Source organism: Microtus oregoni, unplaced genomic scaffold (assembly GCF_018167655.1).
Source record: "Microtus oregoni isolate MIOR12 unplaced genomic scaffold, Mior012 000004F_ref0000308, whole genome shotgun sequence".
In the NCBI taxonomy this organism is placed as follows: domain Eukaryota; kingdom Metazoa; phylum Chordata; class Mammalia; order Rodentia; family Cricetidae; genus Microtus; species Microtus oregoni.
In genome coordinates, this window is record NW_024543063.1 from 32352254 (window position 1) to 32369910 (window position 17657).

Sequence of the window (17657 nt, forward strand, 5' to 3'; positions counted from 1 at the left end):
GTGATGATAGCTCAGTTGGTAAAGCGTTTGCCTTGCGGGCAGGAAGACCTGAGTTTAACCTCTCAGAGCCCATGTTAAAAAAGAAAGGGATGAAAGGAAGGAAGGAAGGAAGGAAGGAAGAAAAAAGAAAGAAAAGCCAAGTGTGGTGACACAGGCTTCTAATCCCAGTGCTGGGGAGGCAAAGCCAGGCAACCCAGAGGGCTCACTGGCAAGGCAGCCTAGCCCACTCAGCAAGCTCCAGGCCTATGAGAGATCCTCTTTCAAAACATAAAGATTCTGGGGGAGGCACAGAGGTTAAGAGCACTTTTTGCTCTTGCAGAGAATTTAGGTTCAGTTCCCAGTACCCATATGGTAGCTCATAACCATCTGTACCTCTAGTTCAGGGAACCCAATGCCTGCTTCTGTCCTCTGAGGGTGCCAGTCACACACAGGGCGCACACATGCAGGCAAAACACTCATCCACATAAAAAAAATAAATCTTAAAAAAATGTAAAAAAATGAAACAAGGAGAGGGTTACAAAATGGCTCAGCAGGTAAAGGTGCTTGCAGCCAAGCCTCATGACCCAGAATGCCACGTACGACTAGGGTAGGAGAGGGCAGCCAGGCAGCACAGGTAGGAGGGAGTAGCTGGAACCTGACTCTTCCCACCCCTTCTTCTATGAAGGACATTGAGGGGTCTTGAGAGAGTCTGACCAATGCAAAACAACATCCTGTCAGCTCTGTAAGAATACTCAACACCCTTTCAAATCCATTACCGACCAGCTGAAGAGCTAGCCACTAAGATATGCGCTGTTCCTGAATCCACCAGTAGATGGCACTCCTGGAAAAGATTTCAGAATCCTAGCCGGTGGAAAAGGAATTACAGGGCAGAGAGAGAGAGATAATTGATGAACACCAAAGCTGCCCTGCAGGAAGAAGGCCCTACACAACACCGTGAAAAGCAGCAGGGAAGGAGACACAGCCATGGGTCTTGGGAACATTCACTGGACCTGGTTACCCTTCCTAGAAAGGACCACAGCAGCTTCCCAGGACCTCAATTCCCAGGCACCAACCCTCCCAACTGTATCAGGGCACAAGTTTCCCCTCTGCCTTCCCTGTTGGTGCTAATTCTTTCTTGGAACTCCAGACCCAGAAAAGCCATTTGAACTTGCCTGCTTGCCCCCGTGACCACCCTTCTTGGCTTCTTGTAGTGTCCTTGGCTTAATTATGGCTGTGATTTTACACGTCCAGGGACTACTGCTACCTCTGGCTCACACCAAAGCTCCCCCACGGCTGTTGTACAGAACCTAGCTACTGTGACCGGGAACGGACAAGGGTTAGTCACCCACAGGTGAAAAGTGGGCAGCTTGCTGGGCTTGAGGTCGGAGGCCACGAGGGTGCGCTTCCAGGGCAGGCAAGCTAACACACCTGCAAAGCCAGTTTTCTCGTTTTCAAAGTGACTCTGAGAGTTGCCACATGTCCTGTTAAATTAGGAGCTGCACCTTAGCAATGCCTCAGTGAGCCGGTGGGATGCTTCTGACTTTCTGAAAGGACCCTGTAAGGAACGAGGGACCCGGGAGTGGGGTGCACGCCTTTAATCCCAGCACTTAGGGCCGGAGGCTATGAGTTGAGACTAGCCTTGTCTACAGAGAGAGTTCAAGTCAGTCAGAGCTGTTATACCGAGAAAGACTGTTGAGGAAAAAACAAAAACAGAAGGAAAAAAAAAAGAAAACAAAGAAAGAAAAGAATGGGAGGAGCAAGTTTCTCAACTGTCCCAAAGCCACCAACTTGGGCGGTCTGTAGTATGGCATGTTAATGTTAGTGCGACCTTTTAGCACCTTGGCTGCTCAGGCTACAGAGATTCCAGTTTGTCATTGATGTGTATGCCGGACATACTGGAATGGGGTGTGGTGGGCACTCCAGAGACCTGCCTTGGAGTCCTTTACTAAACACCCCCTGGACGTGGGCTTCAGAGGAGAGCTTCCTGGTTGCAGCTATAGATGCAGAGATGGCCAGAAGTTTGACATCTTCATTGGTCAGGTCTCCGGAGTGGGGAAGCCAGAGGTATCTGCTTGGCAGATTAGACTGGAAAGTGCACCTGGCTCTCATCCTCACAGGTCTGAAGACTCTCCTTGAAGTAAGGCCCCTCCTTACCCTGGCTTCTGCTTGTTTGTGAGTTTTCCTGAGGACCCGTTGGAACAGAGAAGAGAATCCTAGGTGAAAAGGTAGTCATGGGGCTTCCCGGTCTGACCTTGACCAGTGACTGGAATTTTCCCAGGACACCGGTCAGCTCAAATCACCATGCCCTGCAATTGGGCCGGCGGTGGTGACATTCTTCTCTGACCACTTTGCCCCTAAAGCCCTCTTAGCTAAGATTTCCTAAGAATGACAAGCAAAAAGCCCTCTCACCCTACAGCCTGCCTTTAAAATCCCTACAAAGATTTGGGGGTTTCTCTTACTAGGGGGTACCGTCTTCCAAAGCTTGCTTCTCCAGGTTGGGTGTACCACTAGGCACGCTTCTGACAAGACTCTCCTTGGGATCAGAAGGATATCTAAACCCGGGAATGGGCTGTTCCCATCCTGGCCTGTTCTTCCCTGCTTCCTGAGCTGAAGGGTCATTCCAACCTGCCTCGTTTCCCCAGGGTGGACCATATCTGTACCCACCCCCCACCTCCCAGAGGCACTGGCTGCGCAGACTGGAGGGAGCGGAGACAAATTCCCTCTCGGTCCCAGCCAGGCAACGCCTGGATTCCCTGCAGGTGGTGGGCGTGCAGCCTGTACCACCCTTTCGGTACTTTGACCCCTGGCTAGTCCTCTGCACCACTGGCTTCACCTGGGGCAGAAAGAGGCAGGAGAACCACGCCCTTACAGTCCGGGCCCCCAGTATCCCGCACAGAGAGACTTGCGAGGACCTGTGCTCCCCACGCGCGCCTCCAGTCAGAAGCTCCCGAAGCTCCCGCGCCACGCGCTCTAAAAGGCCTGAGGGCGGGGCCGCGGAGGAGGCGGGGTAACGAGGAAGGAGGTGGGTGGAGCTTTCGCGGACCGACCAACGGTGGCGGTGATGGGCGGGGCCCGGCGAGTGAGTAACGGCGAGGATAAAAGGCAAGGCAGAGAGGCTGGTTAAGGGCGTAGACACGATTCTCTGTACGAGAGCGGCTCGGCCGCGCGCACGCCGGGCATCCAGGCCGAGCCGAGAACGCCAAGAGCATGGCCGGCGCGGGCGCGAAGCGGCGCGCGGTGGCGGCCCCGGCGGCGGAGGAAGAGAAGCAGGCGCGGGAGAAGATGCTGGAGGGGCGGCGCGCGGACGGAGAGGACTCTGGGGGCGAAGGCGTGACTCTGCAGCGCAACATCACACTGCTCAACGGTGTGGCCATCATCGTGGGCACCATCATCGGCTCGGGCATCTTCGTTACGCCCACGGGCGTGCTCAAGGAGGCGGGCTCGCCCGGGTTGGCGCTGGTGGTGTGGGCTGTGTGCGGTGTGTTCTCCATCGTGGGCGCGCTCTGCTACGCCGAGCTGGGCACCACCATCTCCAAGTCCGGCGGCGACTACGCCTACATGTTGGAGGTCTACGGCTCGCTGCCCGCCTTCCTCAAGCTCTGGATTGAGCTGCTCATTATTCGACCCTCCTCGCAGTACATCGTGGCGCTGGTCTTCGCCACGTACTTGCTCAAGCCGATCTTCCCCACCTGTCCAGTGCCTGAGGAGGCAGCCAAGCTCGTGGCCTGCCTCTGCGTGCGTAAGTAGGGGCCCGGGCCCGGGTCCGGGCTGGAAGGGGCGGGCGAGTGCCGAGGTCCCTGTCCCTATAGTTCATCCCGCGTGCCCACCCCAGCATCTTCCGTCTCTCTCAGCAGTTTCAGGCTAAAGTCACAGGTTCCCGTAGCCACGTGCGTTTCATTAACTCATTCACAGTGTCTACACTTTCGGGTCAGCCCTCGCGAGACCTCAGTGGGTGCCGCGGCGGGCGTCCCCCTTCCCGACCTGATTATGATCAAGCAGGCAAGAGAAATACTCCCTATCTCTTTCAAAGCACCACGTGGAGTGTGTGTGTCTGTTTCCTGTTTCAGCTTCAATCGCTGACTGGTTACTAAGAGGGAAATTGCCGTAAAAAAAACCCCTTACGTTCTTCAGACTGGCCTGTCGGGAATTAGTGCTTGGGCTGACGCATGAGAAACGGTAGCAATAAACGTGTGTGGTAGTGAAAGCTGCTTGCTCATTAGAACTGAGCAGCAAAATCCTATAAAGACTGCCAATCAGTAAAGGACTGGCTCTTAACTGTAGACAGTCTGTGGATGGGCTTGGGCCTCCCAAGATGTGCCAGGTAACAGCTGCTGAGTGTAGGCCTTACAGAACTCAGGTCAGGAGGGATTGTTTTCTGCTTTCTAAAAACAGTTGGGAGATTTTGCATGGGGGGGGCGATGTGATCATTTGAAGCAAATGCCAGCTGATGGGGGGGGACAACCTGGAAATCATGCTGCTTTTAGAATTTACAGATGAGTTCATTCAGCAAAGACAAATTTATCTGTTTGCCTGGATAATGGACACAAGGAGAGGGTGCCAGGGCAGCAGGGCCACACTTAAAGTTTGGGGTTTTGAGCCATGGAGGTCACGGTCGGCACTGGGGCAATGCTTGTGGCACTTTGGTGTAAGTGAGACTTGTCCCTTGTTGTAAGTTACATAGCCTTCAGGCGTGCTCTTCAGTTCTGAGACCTCCGCTCTGCTCTGTGGTGCTGGCCAGAGACTGACAGGGTGTTCACCATAAGGTCTCCATGCTGTTTGCTTGCTTCGTGTGTAAAAAAAGAAATGGTCATAGTCAGGTTGGTCAGCAAAAGTGCTGGGCTGGCCAGGAACAGCCTCACCTTGGAACAGTGTGCATCACTGCCCTTGTTGGGTCAGAATTTGAACTATCCAGCTTTCACCATTAATTGGAATTACTTGGCCTTTAGGCAAGATAGGGAATGGCACCGGTATCTTTAGCGTTTTTTGTTTGTTTTTGAGACAGGGTCTCACTATGTAACCCTGGCTGGCCCACAACTTGCCTCTTTCTGCTTCCCACGTGCAGGGAGTAAGTGTGTGCACCACCATGCCAAGTTGGCACGGGCATCTTTAAAGAACTCACACTCCGGTCAGAGTGGACATAGAAAGCTGATTTCTGCTTCTGCAGATCCTAGTGAACTGTAGGAAACAATGCTTGCCCACGGGAGGCAGGGAGGGTGAAGGGTTTGCAAAGGTCCTCTCTTTTAAAGATGTTTTTCATGTTTCATTTTGCACACTGGTGGCGGTCAGATGATACTTTATGGAATCAGTTCTTTTCTTTCCACCACATGAGTCCCTGGGATGGAACTCAGATCTTCATATTTGGCAGCAAGCCCTTTTATTCTCCGAACCATCTTGCTGGCCTAAATACCTTCTTTCTAATAATAATAAAAAGCTGGCATTGATGGCACACGCCTTTAATCCCAGCACAGAGGCAGGCGGATCTGAGTTCTGGGCCACGCGAGCCTGGTCTACAGAGCTCCAGGACAGCCAGGGGCTACACAGAGAAACCAAATAAAATAACGTGGATGGATAATTGTTTAAATATTGAACTTATGTAAACATGAGCTCCACCTTACTGTCACTCCCACCCTGTGGCTAATGGTAAGGCCCCAGTTTGATCATCATAGACACCTTTTTAAGCCTGCGGGGACCCAGCATGTTTCAACTCTTCAGGAAAGCTTCATTTAGGGTTCTAACAAACTTATGCAGCATTTGGGAGTTTCGAAGTCTTAAGGATGAACTGGGTGGGGGGGTGGGGGCATGACACGAGGGGTGGGGGAAGATAGTGAGGAGCTAGTGCCTTCCATGGAGCAGCAAGTCACTTTCTCAAGGACTTCTTTTGTGATCCAAAGGTTTGGTGGGGTTTTTTTTTTTGTTTTGTTTTGTTTAAATTAAAAAATTATGTATATGAGTGTCTTGTCTGCATGTGTGTCTATGTACACCTGTGTCCATTGCCTGTGGAGACCAGAAGAGAGAGTTACAGACAGCTGTAATCTACTATCTGCGTGCTGGGGATTTTGAACCCCAGTCCTCTGGAAGAGCACCCATTGCTTTTAACCATTGATCCATTTCTCCAACCCCACGACACAGGGTTTTTAAAAACCGTCTTATGTAGCTTTCTTACAATCCTTTGTGGCTGCTATGGGTAGAACCCTCTAGGAGGTTCTAGAATGGACATCCCATGGCCTGAGTTCTGGAGTGCCAAGGTGAGACCTGTCAGTCATCCTCTGTCTGCTCACTTGGCCTTCACTTGACAGGTGCTGCAGACAGTTCTGTTTCTGTGAACCACAGCTGTGTGTCTGCCGCTGCCTTCCAGTTGGAATGAGGGTTCTAGGCTCCCACAGGAGGGCCTCATCTACACCTGCTTAAAACAGGCAGAAATCTAGAAAGGGAGCTAGGCTTGAGGAGGCAAGAGGACCCCTAGTGGAGGCCAGAAGGGCTGGAAAGTCTTTCAGGGCCTGGGTGTTGGCTGGGGAGGCTTGTACTCTTGAGTATATGCCAGTGAGTGCTTGTTCTTTCTGGAGGGTGCTTCTGGGGAACATAGCGTTGCGTTCCCTGGTTTCCATGCCTTGGGAAAGGCCCTGAGGCAGCACCAGGAGACAGATTTTAGAGCAGAGGTCTGGTTTCTGTTGCTCGCGGTGCTTGTCTCTCCACATGTTTGCTTTATCCAGTTAAGACTGTATTGGGAAATGACTTGATGTTATCCTAGAGTAAACCCACTCCTGGTAGAGGTAGATGCCATCTCCCTTACAGTGAGCCTGGATCCCGCCCTGTATCCTTGGACCTGATGTGGGAAACCTGGTGAGGAGTCTGTCTGTCTGTCTGTCTGTCTGTCTTTCGGGAGTTTTTTTGTTTTGTTTGTTTGTTTGTTTTGTGGCTTTTTTAGACATGGTTTCTCTGTAGCTTTGGAGCCTGTCCTGGAACTAGATCTTATAGACCAGGCTTGCCTCAAACTCACAAAGATCTATCTGCCTCTGCCTCCTGAGTGATGGGATTAAAGGCTGCGCCACCACTGCATGGCGAGTGTTTCATAAAGATGAGAAGACTTGCTGTCCACATTTTCTGGATGGCCATGTGCCTGTATGAGAGAGGCCTGGGCTGTGTGGCTTGTTCTTGCCTAAGCGAAGCTCAGTAGCTTGTGTAGTGTCAAGTTGACTTGGAGCCCAGTGTCTTGGGTAAGTTTGTACTGCGACGGACACAACACCATGACCAAAAGCAACTTGGAAGAAAAGAGGAAAAGGTTTTATTTCATCTTAACAACTTGTAGTCTGTCATTCAGAGAAGTCGGGGCAGGAACATAGAGGCAGTAAATTGATGCAGAAGCCATGGAGGAATGTTGCTTACCTGTTGGTTCTTTATGGCTTGCCCGGCCTGCTTTTTTTTTTTTTTTTTTGGTGTTTCAAGACTGGGGAACCTGCCGGGCGATGGTGGCGCACGCCTTTAATCCCAGCACTCGGGAGGCAGAGGCAGGCGGATCTCTGTGAGTTCGAGACCAGCCTGGTCTACAGAGCGAGTTCCAGGACAGGCTCCAAAGCCACAGAGAAACCCTGTCTCAAAAAAAAAAAAAAAAAAAAGACTGGGGAACCTGTCCTGAAACTTGTTCTTATAGACCAGGCTCGCCTTGAACTTCCAGAGATCCACCTGCCTCTGCCTCTGAATGCTGGGATTAAAGGCTTGTGCCACCACTGCCCAGCTCCCGGCCTTTTTTTTTTTTTAATGGCATCTAGGACCACCTGCACACCATGGCACACACCCCGCCTCCCCACGCGAGCTGTACCTTCCCATATGAGTCATTCACCAAGAAAATGCATGCATTATAGTCTTGCCTCCAGGCAGCTCTTCTGTGATATTTTTTTCGATTCAGAGTCCTTCTACCCACATGACTCTAGCTTAGTGCCTGGATTTGTCTTGTTGCAGAATTCTACAAACTGGAGCTGAGATTCTGTCTGAGCTGGGATTTATCTAATCTCAAAGGGCCTCGGCTGTCTGTGCTGAGGTGCGCAGGAGTGTAGCAGCCTAGACTCCAGAGCTACACAGGCTCTGGGTGTGGCCAGTTCTCTCTGGAGAGAAGCCCCTAGAGGGAGGAGTCTGAGCAGGCTCACTGTTTCTCTGCCACTAGTCTCTTTTCCCAGACTCGTGAGTGTGAAGGTTGTGGCCCACAGACTAGTCTGCAACATCCTATCCTTTTCCTGGCTGGGTGGAGGATGGGACCTTACCTGCTAAAGTTTGATCTCAGGTGACTGGCTGGCCTGGATTCCCTAGTGCCAGGAAACTCACTACTCCTAACTCTCCACTAAATAGTCGGGCAGGACTTTCTTAGCTGGCATTTGCCTGGGGACCTGTAACCTGAGTTGTTTCCCACCTGGTATCAGATTAGAAGCATTGCGTTTCTGATTGGAGAACTCCACAAGGACCCTCTGAACCTCCACTTGTAACTCTGTAGAATTAGGGTCCATCCTGCCTGGGTGTTGGTGAAGAGTTTTATTTAGCGTGCACCACTGTCACACGGGATCCAATTGTCATCTTCTGTGCTCTGTCCCATGTATCTGCGCCCTCTTCCCATGGAGCAGCCCCACTTCTGCATTGAGAGAAGGGAGAAAGAATCTCTGGAGGATGTCAGCAGCCTCCTTTCCTCTGAAGCTTGGGCTGCAGGGCATAAACTGCCCATGGTGGGGTCTGGGTGAAGAAGTGTAGACTCCCGCTCGACCCTGCCTGGGTTTCTGATGGCCATTGGGCTAGCCAGGCTCTGCTGACCAGGTCAGTGGGTCAGCTGAGTAACAGCTAGAGAGGATGGGGATGGCCTGGCTTTTTGCCCTTTCTTTTCAAGTCACCTGCTGGTTTCTGCCCCCCGCAAGACTGCCTCTGCTGTAGACCCCACTCCTCAGTCCTGGGTTGGAGTTTCTGGGCACTGCCACTGCCATGGCTGGGCTGAGGCCAAGGCTCTGTTGTTCGTAAGGTGCCAGGGGCCCCAGTGTCTGGAGCCATAAGCCCAGTACTGCTGACGACAGCTCAGGAATTAGCAGCGAAGTCGGCTTTCCCAGCCAGACATGAAAATGCATGCACACTGAGCAGATGACACCCAATCACGGGATCTGGGGCCCAGACATGAATAGTTCACAGAACCTGTGACCATGGCAGGCGAGAAACAAGGCAGGCATTTAGGCATTAAAGCATTCTAGCCCTTGGGGGGTGGGCGGATTATGCCGAGGCTCTCTGCCCAGGCCCTGAGGCACAGGTGAGGGCGAGCACCCTGAAAGTATTGCTTCTGGGTGGCACATTCCTGGCCTCTTTGTATTTCCTCTGCTGATCATTACATAGCTCACAGCTAGCTAAACTGAGTCAGGAGTTCGACTGGGAGCACCCAGCCACGCCTCTGGGCAGGGTCTGTTACCTGTTGTGTCAGGGCCCTGGGGTGACCTTGGTCACCACATCCGGGAATCTATTCTGCTAGCATAAGGATGCGGGCTGCTCAGAGTTTTCAGTAGAGGAAGGGCTTCTTCCCTCTGGGTGTCTGTAGTAAGCTGGCCAGCCACCCCTCCATCCCCCTGCCACAATCTCCACTGGGATGGGCTTTACACAGCCATCGGTCCACCCCGGGAAGTCCTGGAGGTTGATGCCTCCTCCTTATTCACCTCTGGGACACTATAGGGGTGACACAGCGCCCCCACTCAGCGAGACTGGTCCCAGAGCCTTGTGGATTGCTGGCCGAGGGAAGCTGCCTCAAGAACAGTGTTCCATGTCCCGGGTCTTACCCATTCTAGTCGTGCGTGCCAGCCTCTGATAGATTCCCCTAGACACTCTTGCTCCTTCCAGTGCCCTGACCCAAGCGGAGGACTCACACCCAGCAGCCCTTTTCTCCTAGCAGTGTTCTGAGCTGTTGCTTTCCAGGTAGCCAGACACAGCACGCCTGTGTGCCACAGGGAGACGGAGAGCCTGAGATGTCTCATTCCTGAGCACCAGCCGTCACACCTGATAAATACCATTGACTGGGTACTTTTCTGTGCCATGCCCACACTTTTCCTCTTCCAGGATTTGCTGCTATGCAAAGAATTAGCCGGATTTCCCATTCCAGTTCTCAGGAGCCTGGTGTGTGCAACCTGATCCACACTGAGTCATCTGACCTTGGGCCTGGCCAGCATCTGTCACTGCTAAGACCTCATGGTGTGGCAGCTGCTCGTGGTCAGTGAGAGGCCTGCCTTCAGCTGCAGTAGCAGAAAGGTCTAGGAGTTCTCTGGGGTCTCATTAGCCTGGCTTGCGTGGGAGGATTCAGGGCCACAGAAATGGCCTGAGCCAGTACCTGACTCTGTGTCTTGAGCTGTGAGTCCCCTAGACTTGTGTGTGGCCCACGGTGGGGTTGACAGTTCTCTCGGTGATGGGTAAGGTAGAGCCTGCAGGGGCACACCTGCTGAGCGGAACAGTTTCCGAAAGTGCTGTACAGTGGTGTCCTGGATTGTTAGGCCCAGTCAGCTGGCAACTCCCCTAAGCCCAGAGATTCTGCCCTGGCTGTTCTCACTGCACCTTTTGGATCTGACTGAGATGGAGAGGGGCCTTGGAGTCTGTGTCAGCGTCCACCTCGGCAGAAGTCAGCTGGGGGTTCCCTGGGAGGGGGACTGAGCTGAGGAAATGTTAGATGAAGAGAAATGAAGACAGAAACATAGGATAGACCCAGAGGACTAAAGGCTAATACCAGACAGCACTGAGTTCATTTCTCAGGCAGCACATATACCACAGGCAAAAGGCAGAATAAAGAGCAGCACAGCCAACTGACCACCTCCCTGCACTGTTCCTGGGAGGAAGTTCAAGCAGGTGCATTACCTTATTCAGCTAAGCAGGTTCTAATCTCTCATGAGGAGTGCCTCTGGCTGACATATACCAGTCCAAATCTTAATAGGAAAAAAGTGTGTTCTTTCAACTGGGCAAAAATGCTCTTTCTATGGGCTAACACAGATGTTACTCATAGCTCTCAAGGTTACTGGGAGAAGCAGAGTAGGCAAGCTTGAACTCAAATGACTTCAAGTCAGAAATGACTCCAGATGGAAACTGAGTCACGCATGAGCTCTCCCACACATTCCCCCCTTTTTATATTTTTTAAGGACCTCTCAGTCCCTCAGAAGACTGGTTTTGCCTTGGAGGTTCCTTATGCACTCTAGTCTTACCCGTCACGGGAAAATGGATCCCAGAGAGCCATCTCCTGTCTTAGGTCGAAAAGAGGCAAAGAAAACTCACTCATCTCTGATTGACAGTCTCTGGTAATAAGTTTTTTAGGGAAGTGTGCCGAGTTTTACTCCATGAGGTTCTTAGCCCACTATCTACAGTGAGTTTATAATGAGCTTGAAAACTACAGGTAAACAAATTATGTCCAAAAGAACACAAGCTCCAGCAACTGCAGTACTACTAAGAAGTGAAGTTAGTGCTGACCATGATGCAACAGCCTTCTTAAATTTCTCCAAAATACCTTCAGCTGCTTTTGCTGCATCCAAATCTAATTTAGCCTTTTTCAATTCCAAAATGTCTTGATGTAATTTAGCCAAATCTAAAGATTCATTAGAATCATGCCAGATTCCCTCAAGATGTGTTTTATCTCTCCCAAACGATAACGCTTGCATTATACACAGACAAAGTGACACGGATCCATTCATAGTTAGCTTGACATCTCAGCTGTGCTCTGGTCTTTAGGCTGTGGAGCTCATCTCCCAGAGATTGTACCACATCAAACAAGGCACTCAGTTTTGTTCCATTTTTACATCTGTATCTTCTTGTGTCTCCAATGTCATAGAAACATTCTTTTTTTTTAATTAATTTATTTATTATGTATACAATATTCTGTGTGTGTGTATGGCCAGAAGAGTGCATTACAGATGGTTGTGAGCCACCATGTGGTTGCTGGGAATTGAACTCAGGACCTTTGGAAGAGCAGGCAATGCTTAACCTCTGAGCCATCTCTCCAGCCCTCATAGAAACATTCTTAGGTAATTGATTAACAAGGCCTGCATTTGAAGAGACTGAGACAAAGCCACTGAAGCCACTGCAGTAGCAGTGAGCATAGCAACAAGAGCAGACATTCATGTTACAACTAATCCAGCAGCACGTTTCTGTCTGCTTAAAGCTTTCTTGATTTCTTCAATTATTTGTAACTCTTTGTCATCAAACCATGGATCATTTACATGCAGACAGCATTACAAAGGAAGGTTGGCTGAGTGGTGTTGGGTGCTCCTTTAATCCCAGCACTTGGGAGGCAGAGGCAGGTGGATCTCTATGAGTTTGAGGCCAGCCTGGTCTACAAGAGTTAGTTCCAGGACAGGCTCTAAAGATACAGAGAAACCCTGTCTCAACCCCCCCACACCCCCGCAAAAAAAGAGGTTGTTTTAACACTTAATACATGGGTATGATCATACACTTGACAATTAGTCAAAATGCAATCAAGACATGACACATTAAGCAATCATGGAGATTTTTACCTCTCCCACCAAAGGAACATAAGGCGCTTTGACACAAGCCAAACAGTTCCTTTCAGGGGGCAAACAGATTTTGAAGAACTGGATTGTCCTGCCACTTTTCCTGTGGCGGCAGCAAGTTTCCAAATGTAAGTCTGAAAATTTTGTACTGGAATGCCAGATTCCAGTTCATAGTCCTTGGTCTCAAGATTCTGCTGCAGACAAAGGATAAGAGTCACTATAGTCCTCTTGATTTCCAGATCAGTCTAGAATGTACTGTGATGTCCCTGTGATGTTGTACTTTAATGGTTTAATGCCAGTCCGTCATCTCCACTCTAAAGTTCTGTTAGACTCTCTCAGTTACTTTGTGCATGAAGGTTACTGTTGAGGGGGTGAAGTATTAATTAGTCTTGAGCAAATGATGTGGTGGTGCTTTCCTGCCGAAGTCTATTCATGACAGATTGCTCGCAGACAACCACATTTTAAAAGTTTAAATTTTAAAATAAAATGCATATATGGTAACTGGGTATAGCCCTAACACCCTCTTTTCTATTATGTTTTTAATTGAGCCTTAAGACTCCCATGTGCCCTTTCAAAAGTCCTTTCCCCAGCATAGTACATCATCTCAAATCCCTGAGATGAGTTTGTTCCAGAGGCTGATATTGGGGTTTTAGCATCATTAGTTTAATGGCACCCAGACAGGAATTACCATTTATTCAATGCATCAGTGACCAAAATCCCTGTGATGATTGTCAGAGAAATTCCCTTTTTATCTAATATTCCAGAGGGGGAACAGGGACAATATATTCATTTCTGTAATTACTTCCTGCTGACCTTAGGACATTGTTCTCAGGGCCCTGGAAGGCTAGAATGTCAAAGGCAATGGGGAACTTAGAAGCATCTGGTTCATAGACAACCTGAAAAGACAGCAATCACATTGGCTGGATTGGTCCACATCAGGCTTCAGCAAGTTCAGGACTCAAAGTCATTTGGAGCAGGTTGTTATCGGCCATTGATGCTTGGATGTGTTTGTCCCCCAAGTGGGAACCTGGTGAGACAGATACAGACTGGGAACAGAAGTTATATTCATGGACTCATTTGAAAATTGCAAATGCATAGTCTCAATAATTAAGGAAGGGGAAGAGTCCCAATACCAGGAAAGAGAGAAAAAAAAATACCATAATCCTTTTACCTTGTGAGAAGTGGATCCAAGTTTTATAATTCTCTCCCTTTTCTGAAGTTTGTATGAATCTCCATTTTATAAAAAGAAAAGCTTAAAAGTTTTCGATACATTAGCATTATCAATCTGTACTGAAACCCATAGTGTAGACAAAGCAGGTAATAGGTATCCATAAAACAACAGGAGCAACTCCATCCTTGAGTCCTAGCAAAAACTACAAATTTGGGCTAAACAGCATGTAACCTATGTTCAGAAGACAACCAAAAGAAATCTAAAATCTTGAGCTTGTGACCCAAACAGTAAGCAGTCGTTGCTCTATTAGCTTGTCAGAACACTATTAATGTTAAACTCTGAAGTTTTGTAATCCTAGTATAATAATATTGTGGAAGGGGAAAGAAATCTTGTAATAATTTCTATATACATCTTAAGCCATTATTTCTTACAAATTGTATCTATATTTTTGAGAATATCCTCTCAGATCCATATAATCCGAGCTTTTATGCCTTCAGAGCCTTCTAATCTGTATTGATGTCCTCAGGCCTTTATATATTTTAGATCCTCAGAATTAATATAGGCTCAATATAAACATTTTGTCCTATTATTAACCATCGTAGGAGCAGTGAGACTGCAGTTTCCATTTATGGATCACAGACATAATGTTGACAGTTTTTTTTTTCTTTTTCGAGACAGGGTTTCTCTGTGGTTTTGGAGCCTGTCCTGGAACTAGCTCTTGTAGACCAGGCTGGTCTCGAACTCACAGAGATCCGCCTGCCTCTGCCTCCCGAGTGCTGGGAATGTTGACAGTTTTTAAGAAACATGTCTGAACTTCTCTATGGAAGTCTGAATAGCTAAGAGCTTTAGCTTGTCATTTCATGGGAGGTCAGTCATATAGAACCGTGTAACTCAGAGGGTGCAATATGATGATTAATTAATACTTGTATTTAGGACCTCAGTCTTCCTTCTTTAGAGAACATGATCCCATTATTAGCATAACTACTCTACAGTGACGAATACCAGCCTTGCTAATGAAGAAAATCAACCAGAATTAACATGGTAAAATCTCCAGCGTTTTTATAGTTTTCTTTTAAACTCAGCATTGCTCATAGACAAATTCATTTTCCTACTTTATTTCACTCTCTTGTTTGTGCCCTTATCCTTCAGACAGCATGCAAATCTCCATCAATGTCTCCTTCTGATTTCTTTCAGTAGTCCAGAATATTGCATAGATAACATTTCAAACAAGAGCCAAAATATAATATATATATTTATGTATATATGTATGTATCACAATAAAAATAACTTAAATATGCATTGATATATAAAAACCTGTACCAGTATGAAACTTTTGAAACTAGCAGTTTTCTTTATCTTAATCCCGATGACAAATATTTGTAACCCATCAGATCTAAATGACTAAAACACATTTTTTTTTTCCCTGTGGAAACGAAAGCACATTTTCCCCCCAAACATAGTGCATCTTTGACTTTTAGTTTAAAATCAACACTTCCCAAAGTGTACAGGTTGGTATGAGTCAACATTTTTTTCAAGCAGTCTCAGGACAGAGAAGGGTTAAGATGAGAAACTGCTGGCCAGCAGAAGAGACCTTGAGTGTTATCACAGTGAAGAACTTGGCTTAGGAAAGAAAAAAGGGGGAGCAGTGCTGGTGGGCACAGAGTGTCCTTGACTACCAGGATTCCTGAAAAATAATTTGATAACTTCTCCAGCCACGATCTCAGATTCTCTGTTTCACATTCATACAGTTTTTCAACTGCAAGCAGTCAGTTGTCTGCCGCCCCGTTCGCATGAGCATGTCTTTCCAGAGTCGCTGCTCTGCCCAGCTCAGCCTGTGCACACACCGCCTTGAAGGAGTGGGGTGGCCCTTGCCGTACTTCTCCGTTGAGAAGTTTTTCTTCAGGACCCAAAGTTTTGGAACTTATGCAATAAAAATGTACAGGAGGCTAGAGGCAGAGGCTGCCTGCCTCATGTCTAGGATAATGAAGAAGATTGATAGACATAATGACAAACAGGTACTGGTACCACTTAAGCTTTTCAAAGACACAACACATAAAACAGAACAGCAACATAGTAAGTCTAAACTCAGACAAAGAGCGCTCATTCATTCACACGCCTTTTTAAATCTCTAGACTCACACTCCTTCCACAGGAGCCTGGGGCACACATCCTTTACATATTTCAAAAACTGAAGCAATTGCTGTTGTCCTTCCTCAGTGCCCCTAACCTTTGAAATCTCTATAAGGAATGTTCAAACTCTAGAAATTGAGGCAGTTGTTGATGCTTTACCTTAGCATCTCTGGCTTTTAAAGTATTGCTAAGTAAACGTAGTACAAAGAACTGTTTACCAGTTCCTTGGTCTGTAGCTACTTTTTATACTTATACTCAAGTCACTTCTTATTTACACTATTACTTGATTACTTCTTATACTTTTCTCACACTGCGCAGCCATCCTCTTTTGTATGTAGACCTGTGCATCTACTTACCTTTGTATTTACATCGCAGAGCTCCCGGTGAAGCTCGCCATAGAACTAACTCCCTTTTACTGAGTGCCCTCTTTCACCCCACGGCGACCATCACTCTGGTGTCCTGTCGTTCCCCCCAGCCCCCGCGCCCAACTCCATACTTGGCACCACTCTGTCAGAGCCCACTCCGGTCGAAATCTGCTGGGGGTTCCCTTGGAGGGAGCGCTGAGCTGAGGAAATGTTTGATGAAGAGAAATGAAGACAGAAACATAGGATAGACCTGGAGGACCGAAAGCTAATACCAAACAGTCCCGAGTTTATTTCTCAGGCGTCATATATACTACAGGCAAAAGGCAGAACAAAGTACAGCCAGCTGACCACCCCCCTGCACTGTCCTTGAGAGGAAGTTCAAGCAGGTGCATTATCTTATTCAGCTAAGCAACTTCTAATCTCTAATGAGGAGTGCCTCTGGCTGGCATACATCAACCCAAATCTTAATAGGAAAAAAGTGTGCTCTTTCAACTGGGCAAAAATGCTCTTTCTATGGGCTAACACAGCCTGACTCAAAGTTACTGGGAGAAGCAGAGCATGCAAGCGTGAACTCAAATGACTTCAAGTCAGAAATGACTCCAGATGGAAACTGATTCACACGTGCGCTCCCACAAATCTGTTATTAAGAGCTACATCCCCCGCCCCCGCTCTAACACACACAGGTTGCATGCATCCTTGTAACACTTAAATGTAACCTAACATTCAGCAAGTTTATCATAGTGTTTGTTGCCATTTGCCATCTACGCTTCAAATATCCAGACACACACACAGACCCCTGCAGCTAGACTGCTCTAGTACTGCATTAGGGACATCAAGGTTAGTCCTATGACAGGCTGTGGTACTTAGGGGTCTGGGCGCCTCCTTTCCCATGAACTGCTGTGTGCTGGAGCAGGTCTGACTCACTTTTTCCTGATAGCTTCACCCATGGAGGAATTGGGGGTGCCATCTGTAGAGTCTCTGCACTTAGCTGGTGGTGAGGAGCCCTTATCACTTCATACACAGCTTCGTTTCTGTGGATACTCAGCATTGCAGGGATCAGATTAAAAGGGCCACAAAGCCCGTGGCATGGGATTTAAGCCATATGGTAGTAGTTGGGGCTTTGCTTGTGGAATGGGCAGCAGAGGCTTAGAGGCATTAGGTATGCTGTGGAGGCCAGACAGCCTTTTGGAGCTGCCAGGAACCTTTCAGACCTCTGCCTTGAGAAGTCTTAGGAAGTCGCTGGGGGTGAGTGGATGTTTTCCTCAGCCCAGGACTTAGGTGTTAGTGAATTTCAGTTTATTAAGCTGATGTTTTCTGGCCCATTGAAAAGATATGCCAGGCCTGTTTGAAAAGTCTCTGGTTCCTGCACCCCTGGAACTGTATTTGGTTGGCTAGTGCTAAGTGTGTGCTTGGGGTATATGAGGTCTCTTTCCCACCCCCACAGCAAGAGAAAGGTAATGGAGAAACCACATAGACTTGAGCCTGAGGGCGGAGCACGGGAATTAGAACATGTGCAACC

General features: G+C 48.4%; 1 protein-coding gene across 1 annotated transcript in view; it reads left to right on the top strand.

Moving 5' to 3' along the window:
- Nucleotides 1-3112: 3112 nt before the first annotated feature.
- Slc7a5 (solute carrier family 7 member 5) overlaps nucleotides 3113-17657 on the top strand; it is a 35135-nt gene continuing 20590 nt past the window's right edge. Inside the window, exon 1 of the mRNA XM_041650654.1 lies at nucleotides 3113-3718. Within this exon, the coding sequence (XP_041506588.1) occupies nucleotides 3187-3718 (532 nt within the window). The 5' untranslated portion in view covers nucleotides 3113-3186. The remainder of the gene's footprint in view (nucleotides 3719-17657) is intronic.